This window comes from Crinia signifera, chromosome 6, assembly GCF_055691185.1.
Source record: "Crinia signifera chromosome 6, ASM5569118v1, whole genome shotgun sequence".
NCBI classification, from domain to species: domain Eukaryota; kingdom Metazoa; phylum Chordata; class Amphibia; order Anura; family Myobatrachidae; genus Crinia; species Crinia signifera.
Window position 1 is genome coordinate 98201391 of NC_139222.1, and position 20815 is coordinate 98222205.

Sequence of the window (20815 nt, forward strand, 5' to 3'; positions counted from 1 at the left end):
TTGACTTCTATGCACTGAAGAGCATATGCCACAGCTACATATGATTCACTTATTTGGAGAAAGAAGGAACAATGAGCTAATCGGGGCTCATGATGTGCCAACTCAGGGCTTAATTCAGAGATGGGCGAATATACAATGTTGCATGCAAGCAGTATTGTATTGCCATCCGATCTCCAGGATACAGTAGACATGTGAGTATAAGAGACGCCTCCGGCCTGTAGCTGCAATCCCAGCACTGCGACCAACATCACAAGCTGGGATCCAACATGATGACAGTCGGTTCAAAGCAGGTGGCCAGCCGAATAAGCTCCAGCTTATGACGGAAGTGTGGGCTGGGAAGCCAGGAAGTCTGCATTGTAACACACTCCCCTGGCTCTCCATTGTCCCAGGAAATGGCTGCAGCACCCTTCCATTTCTGGGAACAGAGGCCTCCCATATCCCCTCCCTGCAGTGTCTGATTTTCAGGTAGCAGCAGATGGAAAGTGCGTATGAGATCGCAAGGCTTGTTATGCACATGTGCAGAACAGACCTTGTGTGGCGCAGATTCCCATGACTCTTGAATCTGCATGCAGCTCAGGCCTGAATTAGGCCTTTAGTTGGATGATTTAATGATTCATGATTTAATGAAGACTCCTTCATCTTTATAAGGATTATACTATTTCCATAAAAGTTACATCTTTTTATTGGACTAATTTTATTATAAATATAACACATATTCCTCTTGCCTTCAATAGTATTAAAAACCTCTGTCCTGCAGGCAAATAAATAACCTCTATTTTGTGACACTGTTTTATTATTTTTCTGTTTAGTAAGTGGCGATAAAGATTAAGTGGCGATAAAGTGGAAGGAGATAAAGCACCAGCCAATCACCTGCCAACTGTCATTTTCAAACACAGTCCATTGGCTGGTGCTTTATCTCCTTTCACTTTATTTCCACTTGATCTCTTCTCAAGGCTTAATACATCTGCCCCCTTATTTGCTGGACATCAAAAGAAAAAATGCGATGTATGACTAGGATTGGTTACAACAATCATGTAACGGCATATTGGGTCACCATACGGTGAAGCGTACAGGGTAGACCTGATTCAGAGATATACACAAATCCTTTTGCACATATGATTTTGGTTCTGTGAAATTGCAAATATATATGTTGATAACTCAGATGCCGTCTTGTGCATAGGGATTCCACTGCTGACACATGACTTGCACCGCTTATGTACAAAATCAGAAATCTCGGACATACATCAGTCAGCCATCGAACTTCTGAGTATGTCTATGCTGTCCATACAGAGCGGCTCTTTTAAATCCAGGTACAGACTAGATGACAATGGGAACAATTTGCCTGATAACGAGGAGTCATTAGGAAAAATTGTTTACATCATCTTAATATGTACATCGTCCTAATATATACCCATGTCATGCTATAGATGTCCTCCATCATCTGTACGTGCAGCTCAATCGGGGGATGTTGCTAGCAATGCCATGTTCTTGAATGCAGCATAGCCCCCACAAATCCTCCCCAACCACCACCATCGATCCATCACTGCCGGCATCGGCAAGTGTGTATGCACTTGGTGATACCTGCTTCCATGCCATGACCCATCGTCTAGTCGTCACTCACTTGTGCGAGCACTATCACTAATCAGTTGGGTACGTGTGCAGTGCTTCTTCGGAGCATATAAAGGAGGAAACGATCGCTCCACTGTGTTCAAAATTTACATTGTGTAAATCTCTGAATCCAGACCTCTAAGAGAATAGTTGAAGTGTGTACCCAGGGCCGGTGTAAGGCTTCTTTGCACTTTTGGTAAAACTTCAACCCATTGCACCCCCTTACACTGGGGGCCACCAATAACCATTTTCCAACCCCTTAAGGCACACTTGCCTAACATTACTGGATTGGTAGGGAGGCTCCCAAAATTCAGTACAAGGAAGAGGGGCAGCAAAGTAGCCCCCCACCCCTCCCCAGATCCTGGCAAAATAATATAAATTCAGTCAGGATTGTGATAACCTGTTTTTTTTTTAAATAATAACAATACTGAGAGAAATTTAACTGTGTTCGTGCTAGTACCAAAATATGTTCTGTATGTTAAAGTACTGTAATACCGCTTTCAGACAGCGGCAGCCAAATAACCCGGCAATTACCCAGCTTTTCAAGGGCCGGGTTATTAGGTTGCCACTGTTTGACCCCCCTTCACACATGAGAGCAAATTAATTAGACCCAGAGATTTGCTCGATTACACAGGGTTTTTCCCTGTGTGGAAGGGACGATCCGGATATTAAACTCCGGATCTCCGACCCTGCTCATTTGCAGCGTCGGAGACCCAGAGTTTAAGATCGGGATCGACCCTTTCACACAGAAAAAAAAAACCTGTGCATTTAATGAATTTCACCCGGGAATTTAATTTTCTGTGTGAAAGGGGTATTATTAAAATGTTTACTATATCAATGCGGTAGAGTGTCTCATATCTTAGTGATCTTGGTAGTCCATATGGATTACTGCAGTCCTTTGTAAGAGATAGGTCCATTTTAATATCGTCTAACTACACCACTTATAAAATGTGCATACTCAGCGGTTGTCATCCTACCTCCCTGACACTGCATACTGAGAAAATATCTTGTGTTTTAATGATTTCGGAGATCCTTGCAGAGCTCTTGGCCTCCGCTGGGAAGTGTGGTGGCAAAAATTGATTTGGTCGACATTTCTTTTAGTGATGAATGAGTATTAGGACGGATATCAAAAAGACTCTGGCTGTGCTCGACAATGGTCTCTTGCAGCTATAAATCATTGACTCATAAATAGCAGACTCTTTAAAATGCAGTAACTGGGCATCTATGAAAATCAAATGATAGTGTAATTCCTGGTATTTGTCTGTTTTGTACATACTGTAGATTTCTATCAGCCCAAATATTCATATATTCAAAGGCTTTCTCCAGGTTTGAGCTGGCTGTAAATGTTACCAGATAAACCATTGTTAATCAATGATATTTAAAATGATTTACTCAAAAATGTGGAACGCATTGAAATTATATTTTATTTCTACTACACATCATTCTATGTGGCACTGTAAACGTGTCTAGATGGCATCAGAAAATGTAGTGGGCGTCCCTGGGTGGTGGGAGAGAAGGGACCTAGCAGATGCACAAAGATGGGCCATCTTATGGTCATTTTATGGGAGTTTCGCTAAAATTGGTTGCATACAAAGATACTCAAACGCTTGTATAGGTGGCCATACTTGGATCTAGAAATTGCTCCTGCCATAGGGATGATACAGGTTTTGGAAGACACAACAGTCAGTATGCCAGCAATTATGGACTCTGACAGTGGAAGTCACAGTCTTTGCACATTTTGACACATGGATGTACACCAAGCGAGGGCTCTGTATTGGCATTTGCATAAAATCATAGATGGAAGATGGTCGCCAAAAGACAGCATCCAACTCAGAATCAGACCTAGAATTTATACCAAATTTAATAAAGAAAATAATCCATAAAAAATAAGCCAAGCGAGGACCACACAAACTCCACCCGGATCTACCCAATCATGCCCACGTGTGCTGTGAAAATATGCCCATTAAGCCAACACCTCCCTCTATGCCCACAAACTATGAAACACTAAAAATGGTTCTACTACGCTCATTAAATATAAGGACCTAAAGAAGGCATTACCCACCAGGAACTAGCTGAAGAATGTAATGCATTCCATTGCTTATGTGAACTTTTCAAACCTATGAAAACTGAATTTTTGTAGATTTTACCACAAAAGAGGGCATTGTTGCATCCTGCCCTTTTTATCTTCTAGCCCCATGTAAATTATGCATTCAACTGGCAGTAAGTAGTGGCAATTCAGCATGAGTTTGGTGTGTGAACAGCTAGCTGTCCGCAAGCCCTATCAGCACTACTTTTGCAGCCAACTGGTAGTGGCAAGTGCTTACGCTACCAGGCAGTATTAGTTACCAGGTAGGAAACTAGTTCACACTCTAGCACAAAGCAAGGACCAGAGTAGGCTGGGGGATCCAAATGGCTTATTCTTCACACTTTCGGATATCCTTCAAATAGGAAGGAGCAGGTCTCAGTGGGAGCTTGATGATGGGTAAATGGATTTAATAAATAATGTTTAGGGCCATCACTTACCTAGGCCTACTTTTTATCAATAGAGGGGGTTTCCTGCTGTCAGGCAGACAAACACTGCTCAATACTGTATACTTACTTTAGTGTTACAAGCAATCTATAGAGCAGCGTCTTATAAATTTTAGCCAATTCCTGATCTACAGTACAACGCCTCCAAACAAGATAAGACAATTCTATCTCACGAGCCCCAGGCTCTCCCAGACTCATGTTGGCCATCATCAAGCATTTGCTCCATAAATATGCTCAGGAATAGTCCGAATAGGATTTGGGCTCTCCCCACCACTGTGTAGAGGGGGTGCGTGCTATTATTCATAAAAAGATTTTATGTATTTTGAGTTGGGTGCAATACAGGTATCAGAATGGCTGTATGGCCAAAATGGCAGCCCAGGCATGCTGTCATTATGGGAACCACAAGTGCCAGCATGACCTGGCACATCTAGTGAAAAATGTAAAACAGACAAATAACAAATCCAGAACTATTTTCACCTTTACTTTAAAACAAAACCATGATAAAACCCAATGCATTGAATAGGAAGTAAATTAATCTATCTGGCTCACATTTTTATTAAAAGGCATGCGCAGATACTAGGGATACTAGCAGGTCCAGAGGAAGGCTTAAGAGGGGGGGGGGGGTTGTTATATACTACTTATAGTACCTCCCAACACTGCCCATTCCAGGAGGGTCAAAATGCTCTTTATCTTTATCTCTTACATTGTCATATATGATTAACTTCACCTGTATTAAACTATGCATTTTTTTAATTAAGGAATTTCAACAAAGGTGTTCGTAATCATAAATTAAGAGGGTAGAGTAAGTCCAGGTAGAGAGGATTTTCTCCCTTCTGGCCTAGGTCATGTTGGGAGGTATGGCCTCTGTATATTAGATTTAAACTAATAGCTTAATAATGTCTGGGTAATATTTATAGCTCCACCTAATTGAAGGACAATTATTTTATAAAGTTTTCTTGTTGTGGAACAAAGACAACTTAAACAACCTTAAAAAATAAAAAATCTACAGATGTAGCGCCACTCATCCAGCGCAGAGGCTCACCAGAACGCCCCCACTGGCGAGCGGACGCTACATCTGACTGGGACACACGTGCCTCCCACACACACGTGCGTCCCAGTTTCCCGTCCCAGCAGAGACGGGCAGGGTTAGGGGGGGGGAGGTGGGGGAAAGTGGCGGGGACCGGCGGTGAGGTGGTGGAGGGAGCTTCGTTGTAAGGGGACGCACACGCATCTCATGCGTGCCCATCCCCTTCCGAAGTCTGGCGGGGGCTGGCGCGTGGTGAATCCACCGGCAGCCCCTGCAACGAAGAGAAGCGTTACACCTTTACTGTATCTATCTTGATACATGCATAAATAGCAGCAGCCTCTGTACTATTTACAAATTGGGACATAAATCAAGAGCAGGGTTGCCTACTTTCAAAGTCTCCCCCCCCCCCCCCCCTAGGCAAATCTCATGATTAGAGGGTCTTCGGGGAGGGGCAGGGTCTTAATGACAATATTTGCATATTTAGCCCCACCACCTCCATGGGGGGTGGGATGGGGACATGGTTTCCAGGATGCTCCCGGCCAAACCAGGATGGTAGGCAACTATGATCAGGAGAACTAGTGATATCACTGTGCTCAGGCTTGGAAGGCAGTTCTGTTAAATCTGAGTTTATATATTTTTAAAGGACTAAAACTAAAGTGATTTTGTTTGTAACATGGGATATGTAACAGTGGGATCGCGACAGTTTTCTCATTCGGTAGGAGGCAATCCTGCTGGAAAGCCACCTCAAACCCACCAGAAAAGAAATATCTGCTGCTTAGTAAATTGCTTCAAGTTCATTTTTTGAAAAACTCTACCCTTTCAAAAATACAAAAAATGTGACTTTCTAGTGGAAATAAACACTGTTTAAAGGAATGGTGTTGCTCATGGTAACCAAGCAATTTTTATGTACAGTGGATACACATTATGAAAAGATTGACAAGCAGGTTTATTGAGTTCTACATTAATATAGAAATGTAATCAAGTATATCAGAGTTGTACAAATTGCTGCTGACAAATAAATGGCTGCTAAACCATCATTCAGTGGAAATAATCAGCTGCATTTCTTATTTTCTCTCCTGCACAGTTCTCAACTGGTTGCATAAATTGTATTTAAACTTCGAACATAAACTTATAATTGTTCCTTATATGAGCGTTAGCATACCTCCCAACTTTTTCAGATGTCGGGGAGGGACAGGGTGCACGCCGGAGGCGCGCGTCAATTTTTCGGGTGCGTGGCCTATCAGAAATGGGGCGTGGCCTTTAGTCGCGGCGCTGCCGCGAGGCGACGCCCCCGTTTTTTGCGCTGTGGGGACATGCACAGCAGCTCTGCTGGCCAGCCCCGATCACCTCTGCCTGCAAGAATAGACACTGTGCGCATGCGCACAGCGTCTATTTATGGACTACAGGGGGGGACTCCTGCCGGCCACGGGGAGGGATGCAGGAATGTCCCAAAATATCGGGACATTCCCGCGATAAGCGGGACAGTTGGGAGGTATGGTATTAGGGATAGGGAGGAAAGAGGGAACAATTAAAAGGGAAAACATAGCAGTAGCTGCAAGGAATAAGAAGTGAGTCACCATACATCTACAGCATCTGTGGAGAGGTTGGCAGGGCTGTCAAGAGCTGTGATGGGCTTGGGGACTGTTAAGGGAAATGTACATGGAATTGGAGAACTGTACAATATGGGGCAGCTCCAGGGGCGTGGATAGGACACCCTTCCCCATTGATTACTGCCAATGTCTATGCCTGTACAGCAGAACAGTGTATCAATGCATAAGGTAGTGACAGGGGCATACCTCCCAACATGACCCTCTCCAGGAGGGATACAATGCTCTGTTCCTGGACTTCCCTCTTAATTTAGGAATACCATCACCTGTGTTGAAACACTTTTCTGAGCAATTTACCTGTTTAGAACAGGTGATGGCAATTGTACATTAAGAGGGAAGTCCAGAACAGAGCATTGTGTCCCTCCTGGAGAGGGTCATGTTGGGAGGTATGGAGGGGGCAGCATCAGTCTCCTTTCTCTCACTGTCTAATGGGCTGCTTGGCTTTCGGACGGTGGCTGTCCGAAAATACGCATCCGTCCGAGTCAACTAGAATAAGGGCCTATGTGCGGAGAGAGTAAAGCTGGCCACAAAATTCTGACAGATTGGGCTGAGAAATCGGATGTAAAGTGGCCGAATCACAGGTGTTCTGATCCAATGCACGATCTGATGCGCATCAGAGAGATCTGACCTGCTTGCCTGTCCGGCTTCTGACTCGGACAGCCTCCCATCAATGGTAAATGGGATTGCAAGCAATATATCACATGCAAAAGAACCACATGCGGTGTATCCTGCTGCCCTTGAAGCTACCAGGTGACTCAAAGGGGCTCAAAGTCACAGTATTGTTTGGAGGGGGGAGGGGAGATTTAGATTTGTGTGGGGTGTGTTTAAACTGAAATTTAAATTGCAGTGTAAAGCTGGGTACACACCTACAGATTTACCTGTCCAATCTGTCTGGTGGGAACAAAAATCTGATAATGTGTGGGAGCATGTTACAATCAACCATTCACTCCTAAATGATGGAAAATGAACCAAAATGATTGTACGGATAAATTTGTTAAATCAAATGGATTTAACCTATTTTGAGTGTCCATTGTCACTTTTCTTGTTTTTGGGAGCAAATGTTGTATTCTTATATGCATATCCCATACATTACCAGATTTTTGTTCCCACCAGAAAGATTGGACAGATAGATCTTTATGCGTGTACCCAGTTTGAGAATAAAGCACAGGGCCGGCTCTACCATTAGGCAGCTTTAGGCAGCTGCCTAGGGTGCCAGGATTTGGGGGGTGCCCCCAAGTCTGCCCAGCAAAAAATTAGAAGCCTTACACCAGCCCTGATAAGGCAGCCAATACTTACCCTGCACAGAAACAAAATAACTCACGTTACATCTGCCCCTCTGCAGTGCACGTGGCTTTGTCCATTTGCTAAAAAAGCTTTGTGATAAGATCTGAATTAAGCCCTAGGAGTAGAACACTTTGTGAAAGACTCTAAACATTTAACTAAAAAATACGTGTTTATAGCATTATACAGATTGGAAAAAATATATATTAATACTTACTTTTGTGAGAGAGGATAGTTGGAACCCTTTGGCTTTTCCTCTGCCAGCATTTTCATTTAGACAGTTGCCCATAGCCAAGATATAGCTCAGCACTGCCAGGAAACCTGGGCTGTTCAGCAGCTGGTTACATGCTCTGATCATCTGGCACAGGAGCTGAGGGCACACATTCCATTATCATTTATTTGTTATAGGGTACAAAGTATTGCTGATTTATTTTACTCTGTGCATAATATAAGGAAACATCTGAGCATTGGCACAATTATTTATATATAAATTACATGAGAATATATCATGGGTCTTCAAACTGTGGCCCTCCAGATGTTGTGAAACTACAAATCCCAGCATGCCTTGCCACAGTTTTGCTATTAGGGAGTGTTAAAACTGTGGCAAGGCATGCTGGGATTTGTATTTTCACAACATCTGGAGGGCCACAGTTTGAAGACCCATGGAATATATCATTAAAGCTGAATCAAAAGCTACTGAACATGTATGGCTTATAGTGCCACACAGGACCATCTCAACAGCTGAGAAGGCCCTCGGGTAAAACAATTCACTAGGTCCCCCACCCCACACAGTGTATGCTGCTGGGACTTGAAGTTCCCATAGCTGCAGTACATACAGTATAACACCCCCTCCCTCCCCCATGTCCTCACCGATGGCGCAAGCGCCAACACCGGGTAAGACAGCAGCTGGCCAAGCCTGTGGAAGGTCATGAGACTGCCGCTGGGTCAGTGCATGCTGGAAGTTCGCCCCCAGGGCATGGAGCTTAGCCTCCTCCGCCGCTGGGTACAGGGGCTGCCGGATTCCCACCTTGTACAAGGCTGGGTGCTCTCACAGCAGCAGCATGCTCGTGCCGCCCGCCTCCCACAGCGCTGTTTGGCCCACACAGCTCCTCCCATGGCAGGGGGGCAGAAGCCGGGGAAGGGGGGAGAGAGACCAGGCGGAGCGCTCCCCCTGTGCCCGAGAAGGGGAGACACCACAGAGCGCAGCCGGGGAGCGACGACCTCCCCCCACACCGCAGTTTCAGCCCTGCACTGACACCCTGCCGGCTGCTCAGCTGCAACCCCCCGGGTGCTCCCTGGCAGGTAACTAACCTGCCAAGGAGTTGTGTTGGTCATGGGCCCTTGTAATCCTGGGGCCCTTGGGCAACTGCCCATTGAGCCCAATGGAAAAGATGGCTCTGGTGCCACAGGCAAGTAATATCCCTTTTATACCAAAACGCCAGGTCGCAGGCGGGTTTTTGGACTCAGCTTCAAGCCGAGTTCGATCCGGCGTTTGGTCCCTTTTATACCGGCACCCCACCCCCTCCTGGCGCAGGAGGTTCCTGAGCCGCCGCTTGGAGATTACATCATCTCCAAGTGCTGATCGCCACCGCCGGGACCCGGACCGCTGCGCTGGGGGCAAGCCCAGCACTGAGGTAATCTGCTGGGCTGCCCCCAGTCCCCATGCACCCCCCCAGCCGTCGTCCGGGATGTGAATGGATGCAGCATAAAGGCATCCATTCACCTCCTCCGCTGCCGCTGCTGCCTGCAGGGTATAGCAGACAGCAGCGCAGGCTGTCTGTGCCCCCCCTCCTGCAGTCCGCAGGTTGTACGTCCCCCATTGATGTAAATGGGAGTCGGGTCTGACCCGCTGAACACCCGGAGTTTTGCCGTGGTGTAAAAGGGGTATTAGTGTTGAAGTTATTCCTCTTCATTGAGTGGTGTTTTACACTTCAGTATTATATGCTATCATAAATCCCAACATTCTTGATAGGAAATTGGGACCAATAAGCCAGGAACACAACTAGACAATTTACATATCACTGGGCCGCATCAGCAGTGATAATACTCCCCAATATTGTATGCCATGCACCACCTCTAGTGAACTCACCACCACCACAATACTCTTTGGGCTAGGGCGATTATTCAGATTCAATCGGTCCCCCACACATTCGCACGGGCAACCGATTGTTTGCGCATGCGCATAGGTTTTTATGCTTATGCGCAGCCTCTGTGTCCTGGCGAGGGGCGTGGCAGTCAGGCAATTTGCTTATGGGAACGCCCAGCGTTTCATGGGTGTTCCTATGCAAATTGCCCAGTGACGCGGGTGCAGGGGGGGCAGCTGAAGTCATCGGATGTCAGCTGCCCACTCTGTCCTCGCACAGGGCGTCTGCAGGTCTGAGACAACATAGAGGTAACTCAGATCTGCGAGCACTGAAAAAAGCATTTGATCATCGATGACCATCGAATGATTTCTCCCCTGCACCCAAGGCTGCAAATGGATAATTATGTGAATCATTATGCAACATTTGCAGCCTCGTGAGTCAACCAGAATAAGAGCCTATATGTAATAGCCAGGACTTTTATACGAGTCTGTTTTCATTTAAAGCAGTAATCATTAATTTCTATGAGCAACAATTGGAGCATGTTAGTAGCAGCATATAGATATAGACAGCATAGACATAGTTTACACATGTAGCTCCTCCTCGAGACTAAAGGGAATCCCACCAAGGTCAGTAAATGGGGTTACCCTCAGACCTCAGAGTTCGTCTGGCATTCTGCACAGCTGCCGGAGGCTACTACATTTGGCCCTATATGTCATCGCTATAAAGAAAAGATGGGGGGGATGTTGAATGATCGTAACACTGTTCCATTAAACAAGAAGCAACTGGTAGAAAATCTATAATATGGATTCTTGACATCGGGCCTGATTCATGTTGGCTAGCCAACACTGCCAAAGGACCACCACCCCCAGCACCCGAATACCTTCGCTACCATGCAAGGGGATGTGTTCGCCAACACATCCCCTCACATGCGGTCGCTAGCAGGAGAAGTCATTCGACGGTCGCTCACCATCTAATGATTTCTACCGCCTTCGGTAATAAAAGTCAGTGTAAAACTGACTTTTATTACAGCCGCTATCCACCGAAAAGGGGGTGGCCGCTGATGTCACATGGGCCGAATTTGGCCAATACAGATTAAATCTGAATCAGGCCCATACTACACTAATGTTTTTTTTTTGTTTTTTTTTGCATAATTTGCTCTATGAGAAATTTAACCAGGAGGATTTAAGGACCAATCTTCATTAATTGTTCTTTTTCTGAAGTAGATTTCTAATCCCTAAAAAGAGAAGGTTTAGTTTTTATCATACATTGTAGTGCTGTGGCACAAAGAAAGAAAACAATTTGGAGCCCACCCAGGGGAGGGGAGGGGTCTATTGGGGCGCTCGGCAGGAGTGGACTCTCAGCAGCTGCTATAAACAGGTTAGTTAGTCCTTGGACATCAATTCACCTCTTTTGCACCTTGACAAAGGTTGCCCAGGCCCCGAAACATTGGTACATTGCACAATACATACATATATATATATATTAGTGGTGGTCAACATTTAAAAATTTTAATCGCGATTAATCTCAGGAAAATTTTTGCGATTAACTGCGATGAATTGTATTTTTATGCTAAAAATTCAAGAACGTGTTCAAAAGTAGTGTATTACGCACTTTTATTAAGAAGTGCTATAGGAACAACAGTGAAATAACATTTGGTTTGCAAACACTAGGTAGAATGTGCTTTTTCACAGCAGTATTTACCTATACTGTAGCATTTAAAAGAATAAATTAATTCTAATATTTCCTCACAGATTAGATCTAAGACAGGTGCTTCACCACAGATGATGGTAATCATAAATTAAGAGGAAATCCCAGGAATAGAGCCTACTGTCCCTACCGTAGAGTGTCATGTGGTGAGGTATGCTTTAACATCAACATTAGCACGTAATATTTCTTTAGCATTAACGTAAAATAAATTGTAAAATTTAAATGTATTATAAAACCAAAGCTATTTGCCATTGGCATTGCATTAATGTTTGCTAGCTTTTTAGAGAAACGTTACCCTCAGAGTCCAGAGTCCATGATCATAATGTAGCAATATAAACAGTGTATGGGGCAGATGTATTAAGCCTGGAGAAGGGGATAAAGCATACCTCCCAACATGACCCTCTCCAGGAGAAACATAATGCTCTATTCCTGGACTTTCCACTTAGGGAACACCCTGGACGAAACCTGGGGTTGTCAAACAATGGTGCCAAAGGGCTAGGGAGGGGGGCAAGATTGAATTGTCTGTTGGTCGCATTCCAGACATCAAGAGTGTGAGAAATTATCGGATGGGACCTGGTATTTTTGGGTCGGGCCATTCTAGGTATCTACAACAGTGAAGAGATAGAGTGCATCTTCAGAACCTGAGACTCAATCCCTACCCAAACCCTCTCGGAGTTGGGTCTATTCCAAAGGACACATTGAGCCATCTCTCTCTCTATTTTTATTCTATCGATACACCCCCAGACACAGCATTCCTGGACCTATTTAATCCAGAATATATATATATATATATATATATATATATATATATATACATACACACACATAGTACATATAAACATATGAACACAGTATACATAAATGCATGCATTCATATATGCACACAATATGCATACACACACAGTATACATGTATACAGCAGATAATTGCATACACACAGAACCCAGCCACCCTTTTCCTGTCCCTCTTGTAACTCACCCAACCATCTCAATATATTAGTTACTACTGGCCCCTCCTTCCCCCAAAGCCCACTTACGTATGTGACACACACCTTGTTCCTGCAGGAGACAGGCACTGCTTTACCCAGCTCTGTGTCTCAAAGTCCATACTCAGCCTGGGTGGAGTCTGTGTCTCAAAGCCCATGCTCAGCCTAGGAGGAGCTGCGCGCTGACACTGAAGCTACCCCTACAGGTGGCATCCAGCAGCTACAGGCACAGCCAGCTTGTCAAAAGTAGTGAGGGAGCTGATGCATTACTGGTGTAGCCCTGCCCAAATACATAAACTGATCAGCATTGCCAATTCATTGGCTGCCAGCGGGAGTTTCTAGGTACTCGGAAACCCCCAGTGCGCAAGAGGCTTAAAGAACACAACTTTTGTCTATAGATGCAAAAAGAAACATGTATTGAATTAATCCAGATAAACTGGAAAGACACCAAGTAATTGCCCATGCATTTTTAGGAGGTTATATAGGTCCAAGTGACATTTCACATATTTTTGTTCTATAATTTTATGGTTTAACTTACAGGCTGCAAGTCTATTATATATGTAGGCAGCTCTCTTATTGCAAGTAACGTGTCCAGCCTGGGGCACAAGTCAGGGATTTTACACATCTGTAAGAAACAGTTGGAGAAAGATTAGTGAGTAAATGAAACCGATCACAACCAGAGTCTGTACAGTCTGATGATTAGAAGTTATGTGTCTTCTTTCAAGTTTCAGGGATCATCAAACACTTGAGTCATTTTTGGAATGATTAAATAATGAACTCTCCCCTGCTTACTACACAGATGCTTCCTATCTGCTTTTATATTGATTTACTTGATCATTGGTGTTAAAAAAGATCTGACAAATTTATGGTAATCAATAGATGAAAAATGCTTTTGGACGCACTCTTTGATTGTAAATGTGATTAATTTAAAACTTAACTTTTTAAACTATATTCCTTTAGAACAGCGGTTCTCAAACTGTGGGTCCTGACCCCAAAGTGGGTCTCGACCTTCTCAGTATGGGGTCGCGACTCAGGCTGATGACTTCTCTAATCTCAGTCAGTGATTCAAGGAGTCTGAAAGATCTGTTGAATTATCTGTTATTTTAGACTCCTTCCATCATTTTGTGCCTCCACAATGCTGCCATGTATGTGCTGTTTGCTGACTACACATGTGATGTGATAACCTTCAGCAGTAACTTGCTGGGGTCCTGTCGTTATTTTTATTTTCTGATGGGGTCCCAGACCAAATAGTTTTAGGACCCCTGCTTTAGAATATATGACAAGAGCTTAGAAGGAAAAGTATAAATAAATAAAAATATATAAATATAAATATATGTGTGTCATGTGAGTGACTCCATAGCCCACTCAACCGTGGATCACACTTTTAATTTATTTCATTAGGTGCATATCATCATGTCAGCATTGATGGTAGTTCAATGCGATTATTGGCGGAAAATGAAATGTAGATAGTCCCTTGACAAAGTCGATACAAACTTAAATGTATATAATTAATGGGACTGGTTACCCTGTTGACGATATTATGAACACTGCTGTATTGCCTTAGTAGCTATAAACACGGTGGCGACGATCCCTGGGCTGGTTGCTAATGCAGTAGTCGGCTCCGTTACCACTGCCTGTTGTACAACATACCCAGGGGTGTCCCAGGGGTGTCCCTCCTGGGTAAAGTCCTGGACCTTCACTGCTTAGCTTCCAAGTTTGGAAGGAGTTGGGCAGTCCAGTGAGGTGTGATGTTATTATAGATACAGAGGTTGAAAGCAGAGTAAAGGGTTAACTGCTTAATTAGCTATGCACAATATATAAGTGTCCAGAGATACAGGTTCTTGCTGTGTGACATATAATGATGAAAAAAAAGGGAAAGTACAAGTGGAATCACACTAAAAGATGTTGCTTGTAAATATGCATCAATGTTGCAATCTACAGACAATTTAGAACCTGTTCAGGGACCCAAAAAAATGTAAGAACAGGTTCTAAAGTGTCTGCCCAAAAGCATTTTTCGTCTATCGTTTGCCTCTCTGCAAACAAACCCCCAGCTACACAGTTACGCTCACTAGATGCTGGGCGCACCACCAATCGACAACTACAGGAATTAGTTGCTAAGTAGTTCTTCACATTGGTTTCATACTATTTTTACACTATTATTTTGGTTAAGTCTGTGCAGCTCCTTCCACACCCCATACATATTTATGGTTATGTCAGACAGGTGAATCAATTTTAAATAAAACTATTTTAATATAACATGATATAATTATCAACATAAATAAACTTTAATTAAGAACAATAGTATGGGATTCCAGATCACTTGTTAAAAGAATGGGCCCAAATAAATTGGGTATGCATATAACCTGCACTGTACCAAATAGCAGCAGTCCCGATAAGGACGGAGTCCACAAGGCACGATAAGTCCAGAACACCGCCAGAGGGATGGGTTAAGTGTTGAATAATGGCCAACCCACAACCTCACAGCGTTTTGTATCTGTTTGAATCAGGAATCTTGAGCCAAAGACATCCAGTATGTGGGACCAAATGGTCAGATGAATAAGCACGTAAATCCAGCAAAAGTAACCTCTGATCTAAAAAAGCACCAACGCGTTTCACTGGTCCAAACGCCATTTTTATCAAGGACTGGAAAACATTGTGTTTTCATATCTAATGCTGACCACACATCAGACAAACTTTCCTCCAACCATCCAACTAGTTGCTTGGATGGAATAAAAATATGGTTCTGGATGGGAGAAAGGGACAATCAGAAATGTGCTCACAAACCCAGGAAAATGGACAAAAACATTCAGTCAAATTTTTTAAATCCAACAGGTTCAACTACAGTACATTTTCTTAACAACAGTTTTTGTCCTTTTCTGGATTTTGGGAGCAAATGTATGAAGTAAATATTACATTTGCTCCCATCCAGTACCATGTTTTTATTCCATCCAAGCAACTAGATGGATGGTTGGAGGAAGGTTGGTCTGATGTGTGGTGAGCATAATCAGTTTTAACAGATACCATTTTAATCCATGCCAGTTCTGAAATCCTGTTTGCATTTCCAGCCCTACATAGGCCTTGATGAAGATGGAAACATAATTGTGACATAAAAACCCTGCATTTATGAATGTAGCAGATTTTCAATTCCAAACAGATTTTTGGGGCTTTCACTATCTTTTTCTCCTTCATCCACTAGGTGACACTGGGGTTTACAGTGGGGAATAGAAGGGTAACTACAAGGAGCATGGGCACTTTAAGGAATTAAAGACGTGTGGCTAGCTCCTCCACTTCTACTTCCCCTTCCCAGTCAGTCTTAGACTGTGGCCCTTTTTCTGGTTCACTCGCAAAGGCAAATTCCTTCTCAAATGGACAAAACCATGTGCACTGCAGGAGGGCAGATGTAACATTTCAGAGAGATTTAGATTTTTGTGAATTTTTTTGTTTCTGTGCAGGGAAAATACTGACTGCTTTATTTTTACACTGCAATATAGATCTCACTTTGAAAACCCCACCCAAATCTAATTCTCTCTGTACATGTTGCATCTGCCCCACCTGCAGTGCACATGGTTTTGTCCATTTGAGAAGGAATTTGCCTTTGCGAGTTAACCAGAATAAGGGCCTTTGTCCTGCCGGAGCTGGGCACTTGTTTGCTCTGTCCAGGGCTTATCTGTCTCCACCATGGGAGCTGCTTGGAATAGGGGGGGACCCCAGCGCTACTGCTTGTGGTTTGCACCAGGGCCCCCAACTCCTGAGAACACTGTCTCTCGGTGACGAACACTGCTGCACGCAGCGTGGTCCTCCAGCCATACCGACACCGGCCAGCATGGCAGTTGTAAGCATATCCCGGCTCCCTGTTAGCAGGGGAGTCCGGGATAATTGTCGTTATTAGGGACTGATTGGCCATATAAAATGCACGCTGTTCAAAGGGACGGAGCTTAGTGCAGCTGACTCCCAGCTTCCCCACACTTCCCCTCATATGCGGTGGCCATTTTAGCATATGATCTGTTGCTGCTTGCCTCAGACAGGATCCGTTTGCCGATGGCTTCACATACAGCCCCAGATCTGTGAGTTACACAGTTGGAACTTAGAAGCCATTTCAGGAGAGATAGGCTGTGTTTCAAAATTGTAAGTCATATCGATCCAGTGTTATATGCCATTGCACATAACTGACTTGCATACCTCCCAACTTTCTGAACATTAGAATAGGGACACTCGCGCGTCGAAGCCGCGCGAGCGCCTGAAAAGGGGGCGTGGCGTATATAAATGAGGGCTCCGCTTATGCAAATTAGGCTGCGCCCTCGTTTTCGCCCATGAATAGACACTGTGCGCATGCGCACAGCGTCTATTCTGTGATATTTTGGGGACTCTCAACTGCTCCCCCCCGCCGCAGCGGGACACTGCCGGCCATGGGAGGGACGTGGAAACGTCCCCAAAAATCGGGATGTTCCCGCGTTTAGCGGGACAGTTGGGAGGTATGGACTTGTGGCAGCCTCCTTTTTCTACCTGTCCTGTTCAGTCCTTTTCTAACCCCTTTTAACCTATTGCTCCTCAATTGTGTGCATTGTATGTTCTGTGTGGGGTATACTATAACAGGAGATAACTCAAGGGCACCTCACAAGGTGAAATGTAACAACAAGAGATGTAACAACATATTTACACCACAAAGGGTATTGTAATATGTTATAGTTGTACAGAATCCCTGGTGTTACCTCCCCAGCAGGAAATTCCTTCATGGGCTTCACAACTAACAGAGGTTATTTCTCATTTATCCATAGTTGTCTACCCTCCTGCATTCTGCAGGAGACTCCCTGAAATAGCAGCAATCTCCCTCTCTCCCTCATTAGTCTAACAATCTCCCTCATTTCTCCTAGCCCATATTACACTGTTACATTTTTGAGGAAAAAAGGAATGAAAGATAGATACATTTACATTGAATCATCAGAGCCATTCCCCAGCACTTAACCAAGTATAGTAGCTCTTACTAACTGCTTTGTGTCTCATCTACATTTGGATCTACTGTAAGTAATTTTAAAAGATTCCTCTCAGATGTAGCAGTACACACCCACGCTTCTAGGTGCCACATTCACAATCTCTTTTCACAATCTCTCCATATATTGAACTAGATGCACCCTTTTGGTGGAGCATGACACGCCCCCTCAATGGGGCGCTGTGCAAAATTTTACTACCAACTATAATCTCCCTGAAACTAGTTTTCAAAAGTAGGCATGTTTGCATTTATCCTCTAAATTGTCTGCGTCACAGAAAGATAGGGAAACTGCCAGATCCCAACAGGCAGATTTAACATTGGCTGTGGAGTCTCTTACCAGGGCTCTAGCACCAGGAGGCCCTGAACCTATACCCCCTTCGGTTTTTCCTAACGCAAAAATACATAGTGTAAACAGGTAATTTGGATGATAACATGCACCTTTTAAAAGAGGGTGAGCCTATCGCATTGACTTATTAGAGGAACAACCAGCTCCAGAGCCAGTTTCACAGGGTTAAATCTACCTTAAAAGTAGAAGATGAGGCCTTATTGCCAGCTCATCCACAGATGTTTGGTAAAAGACGCAGACAAGCAGCTGCTTTTCCTGTGTCTGAGGAACTGGACCTTCATATAAAAAATGCTTGGCTCCATCCTGATAAGCGTTTTCAGGTATCAAGCTAATTCTTAACCTCATATCCTTTTCCTGCTGATAAGGTATGCGAGACTCCACCCTCAGTGAACCCGTCAGTCTCTCATCTCTCCAAGAAGGAAGTACTTCCTATACCGGGTGTCTCTTCCCTTAAGGACACTTCCGAAAGAAAGCTGGAGACTAGCTTAAAAACCATCTACACAGGCGGGGTATTACACCATCCTGCACAGGTGTTGGATAAATAAGGCAATGGAGGCCCCGGCAGTCCAGATTTTCAAGGAAATTCAAAAAGACCCAGCTGTGGGTGAGTTGGTGGCTCTGTCTGACCACATTAAGGAGGCTGTAAGTGTGTTGGCATCACGTATCTCAGCCCTGTCCTTTCCCGCACAGAGGGCTCTATGGCTGCGTCAATAGCAGGATGATTCTGAATCCAAAAGGGCAGGGTAATCATTACCTTTTCAGAGAGATTTTCTATTTGGTCCTGAATTGAACAGAATGATTGCACAGGCTACAGGGGTAAGTCTTCATTTATTTCCTCTGCAGCCCCTCCGCCTCCCCATAGATGTCCAATGACAAGATACTGTGGCCGCCCCAGAGCCGGTTCTTTCTCTGGCCGGGGTACCAGGGGTCTTGGTAGGGGCCTCCACGGTCCATCAGGCTAAGGCTAAGTCTTCCTCAAAAACTTCATCATGACGTGCTTACAAAACACTTGGGGGATCCCATAGTGGGGGCACCCTTGGGTCAAGGATTTACTGGCCTTCGGCTGCAAATAGATTTTCAAAGGAAGCCCCTACACCATTTTTGTTTACAACCAGTTTGGCAGCTTCTCTAGACAAAAGTGCTGCCCTGATGTCAGCAGTTTAAAAACAGGTAGGAGTATTGACACCATTTACTAACAACCAGCAAATGCAGGGTTTTTATTTCAGCTTGTTTCTCGTGCCATGATGCAGTTACTCCCATCCCAGGGGATAATGGTAGTAGCTTATCTGGATGACCTTCACCTGAAGGCGTCTTCTCTGAAAATTCTAGTTTCCAATATACATCAGTCCTTCTACAACCTGGGTGGATACTCAACTTTCAAAAATCGCAGCTCCAGCCCACACAATGATAACTGTTCATGGGGATGATCCTGGATACAGTTTGCAAGGTCTTCTTACCGCTGGACAAAATTTCCTCACTCCAACTCTTAGTTTGGTTGGTCTTACAACACAGACGAGTGACAATACATCTTTGTACCCGCCTGCTGGGAAAAATGGTGGCTGCATTCGAGGCTGTCCAGTATGGTCAGTTCTAAACCAAACCATTCCATCTCTGTCTGCTTCACTAATGGTCAGGATCTCATCTCACTCTTCATCAGAGTCACACTTTCTCCATGGGCTCGACTCTCACTAGCTTGGTGACTCAACTCCCGGAACCTCCTACAGCGAAAGAGATTTGGGGTTTGGGATTAGACCCTCCTCACCACGAATGCCAGCCTGTCATTGGGGATCGATCATGTTGGAATGTCAGTTCCAGGGCCTGTGGTATCCACAGGAAGCGCGTCTCCCAATAAACATATTCAAACTCTGTGCTGTTTACAATGCGTTGCTGAAAGCCACAAGTCTCCCCTTGGGAAGATCTGTCAGAGTACAATCCATTAAAGCCATGGCTGTGGCATACATAAACAAACAACGAGGGACAAGTAGCAGCACCATGATGAAGGAAGTCAGTCTGATTCTGCTCTGGGCTCCAGATCACCTCAAGGTAATCTCAGCGGTCTTCATTCCCAGGTAGACAATTGGGAAGCCTACTACCTCAGTCGGCACAATGTGCATCATGGGAGAATTGAAACGTCATCCTCAGATCTTCCAAAGACTGATATGTCAGTGGGGGTGCCCCTAAATAGACTTGATGGCATCTCGCCACAACCATCAATTTCCCCTTTACTGTGCATGGATAGGGAATCTGTCAGCAGTGGGGGTGTATGCTCTCACAATCCCCTGATATTACCAGTTTGTCTACCTATTTCCTCCATTACCATGAAAACGCTGGGCGTACGTATGGTAATGCAGCCGTGACGCACGTGTAGGGGGCGGACATATGACATTTCCGGATGTCATCTTCCTGCCCAGATCCCTGCTTTTGCACGGAGAAATGCCCGAGTGGTCTGAGCTCGCGGGAGCTGCCTGACCGCTCGGTCCTACATTTGATGGTATGCGACCATCGAATGATGGGGGAGGTTCCCAGAGATGGAGGAGGTGTATACATGAGAAATCCACTCGTACTCCGTGCGGTCAGCGGCTTACCGCATTCGGACGGAGTGAGCGATCCGTACGGAAGGCGGGGTTTAGGACACACGGTCCTGGCCGCATATT

The 20815-nt window shown here is 44.6% G+C and overlaps 1 protein-coding gene across 1 annotated transcript in view; it reads right to left on the reverse strand.

The window, feature by feature from the left end:
* LOC146009617 (uncharacterized) overlaps positions 1-20815 on the reverse strand; it is a 77864-nt gene that overhangs the window by 32613 nt on the left and 24436 nt on the right. The window contains exons 6-7 of the mRNA XM_083150065.1: positions 13367-13453; positions 8270-8422 (exon numbers count right to left, since the gene is read on the reverse strand). Of these exons, the coding sequence (XP_083006191.1) occupies positions 8270-8422; positions 13367-13453 (240 nt within the window). The remainder of the gene's footprint in view (positions 1-8269; positions 8423-13366; positions 13454-20815) is intronic.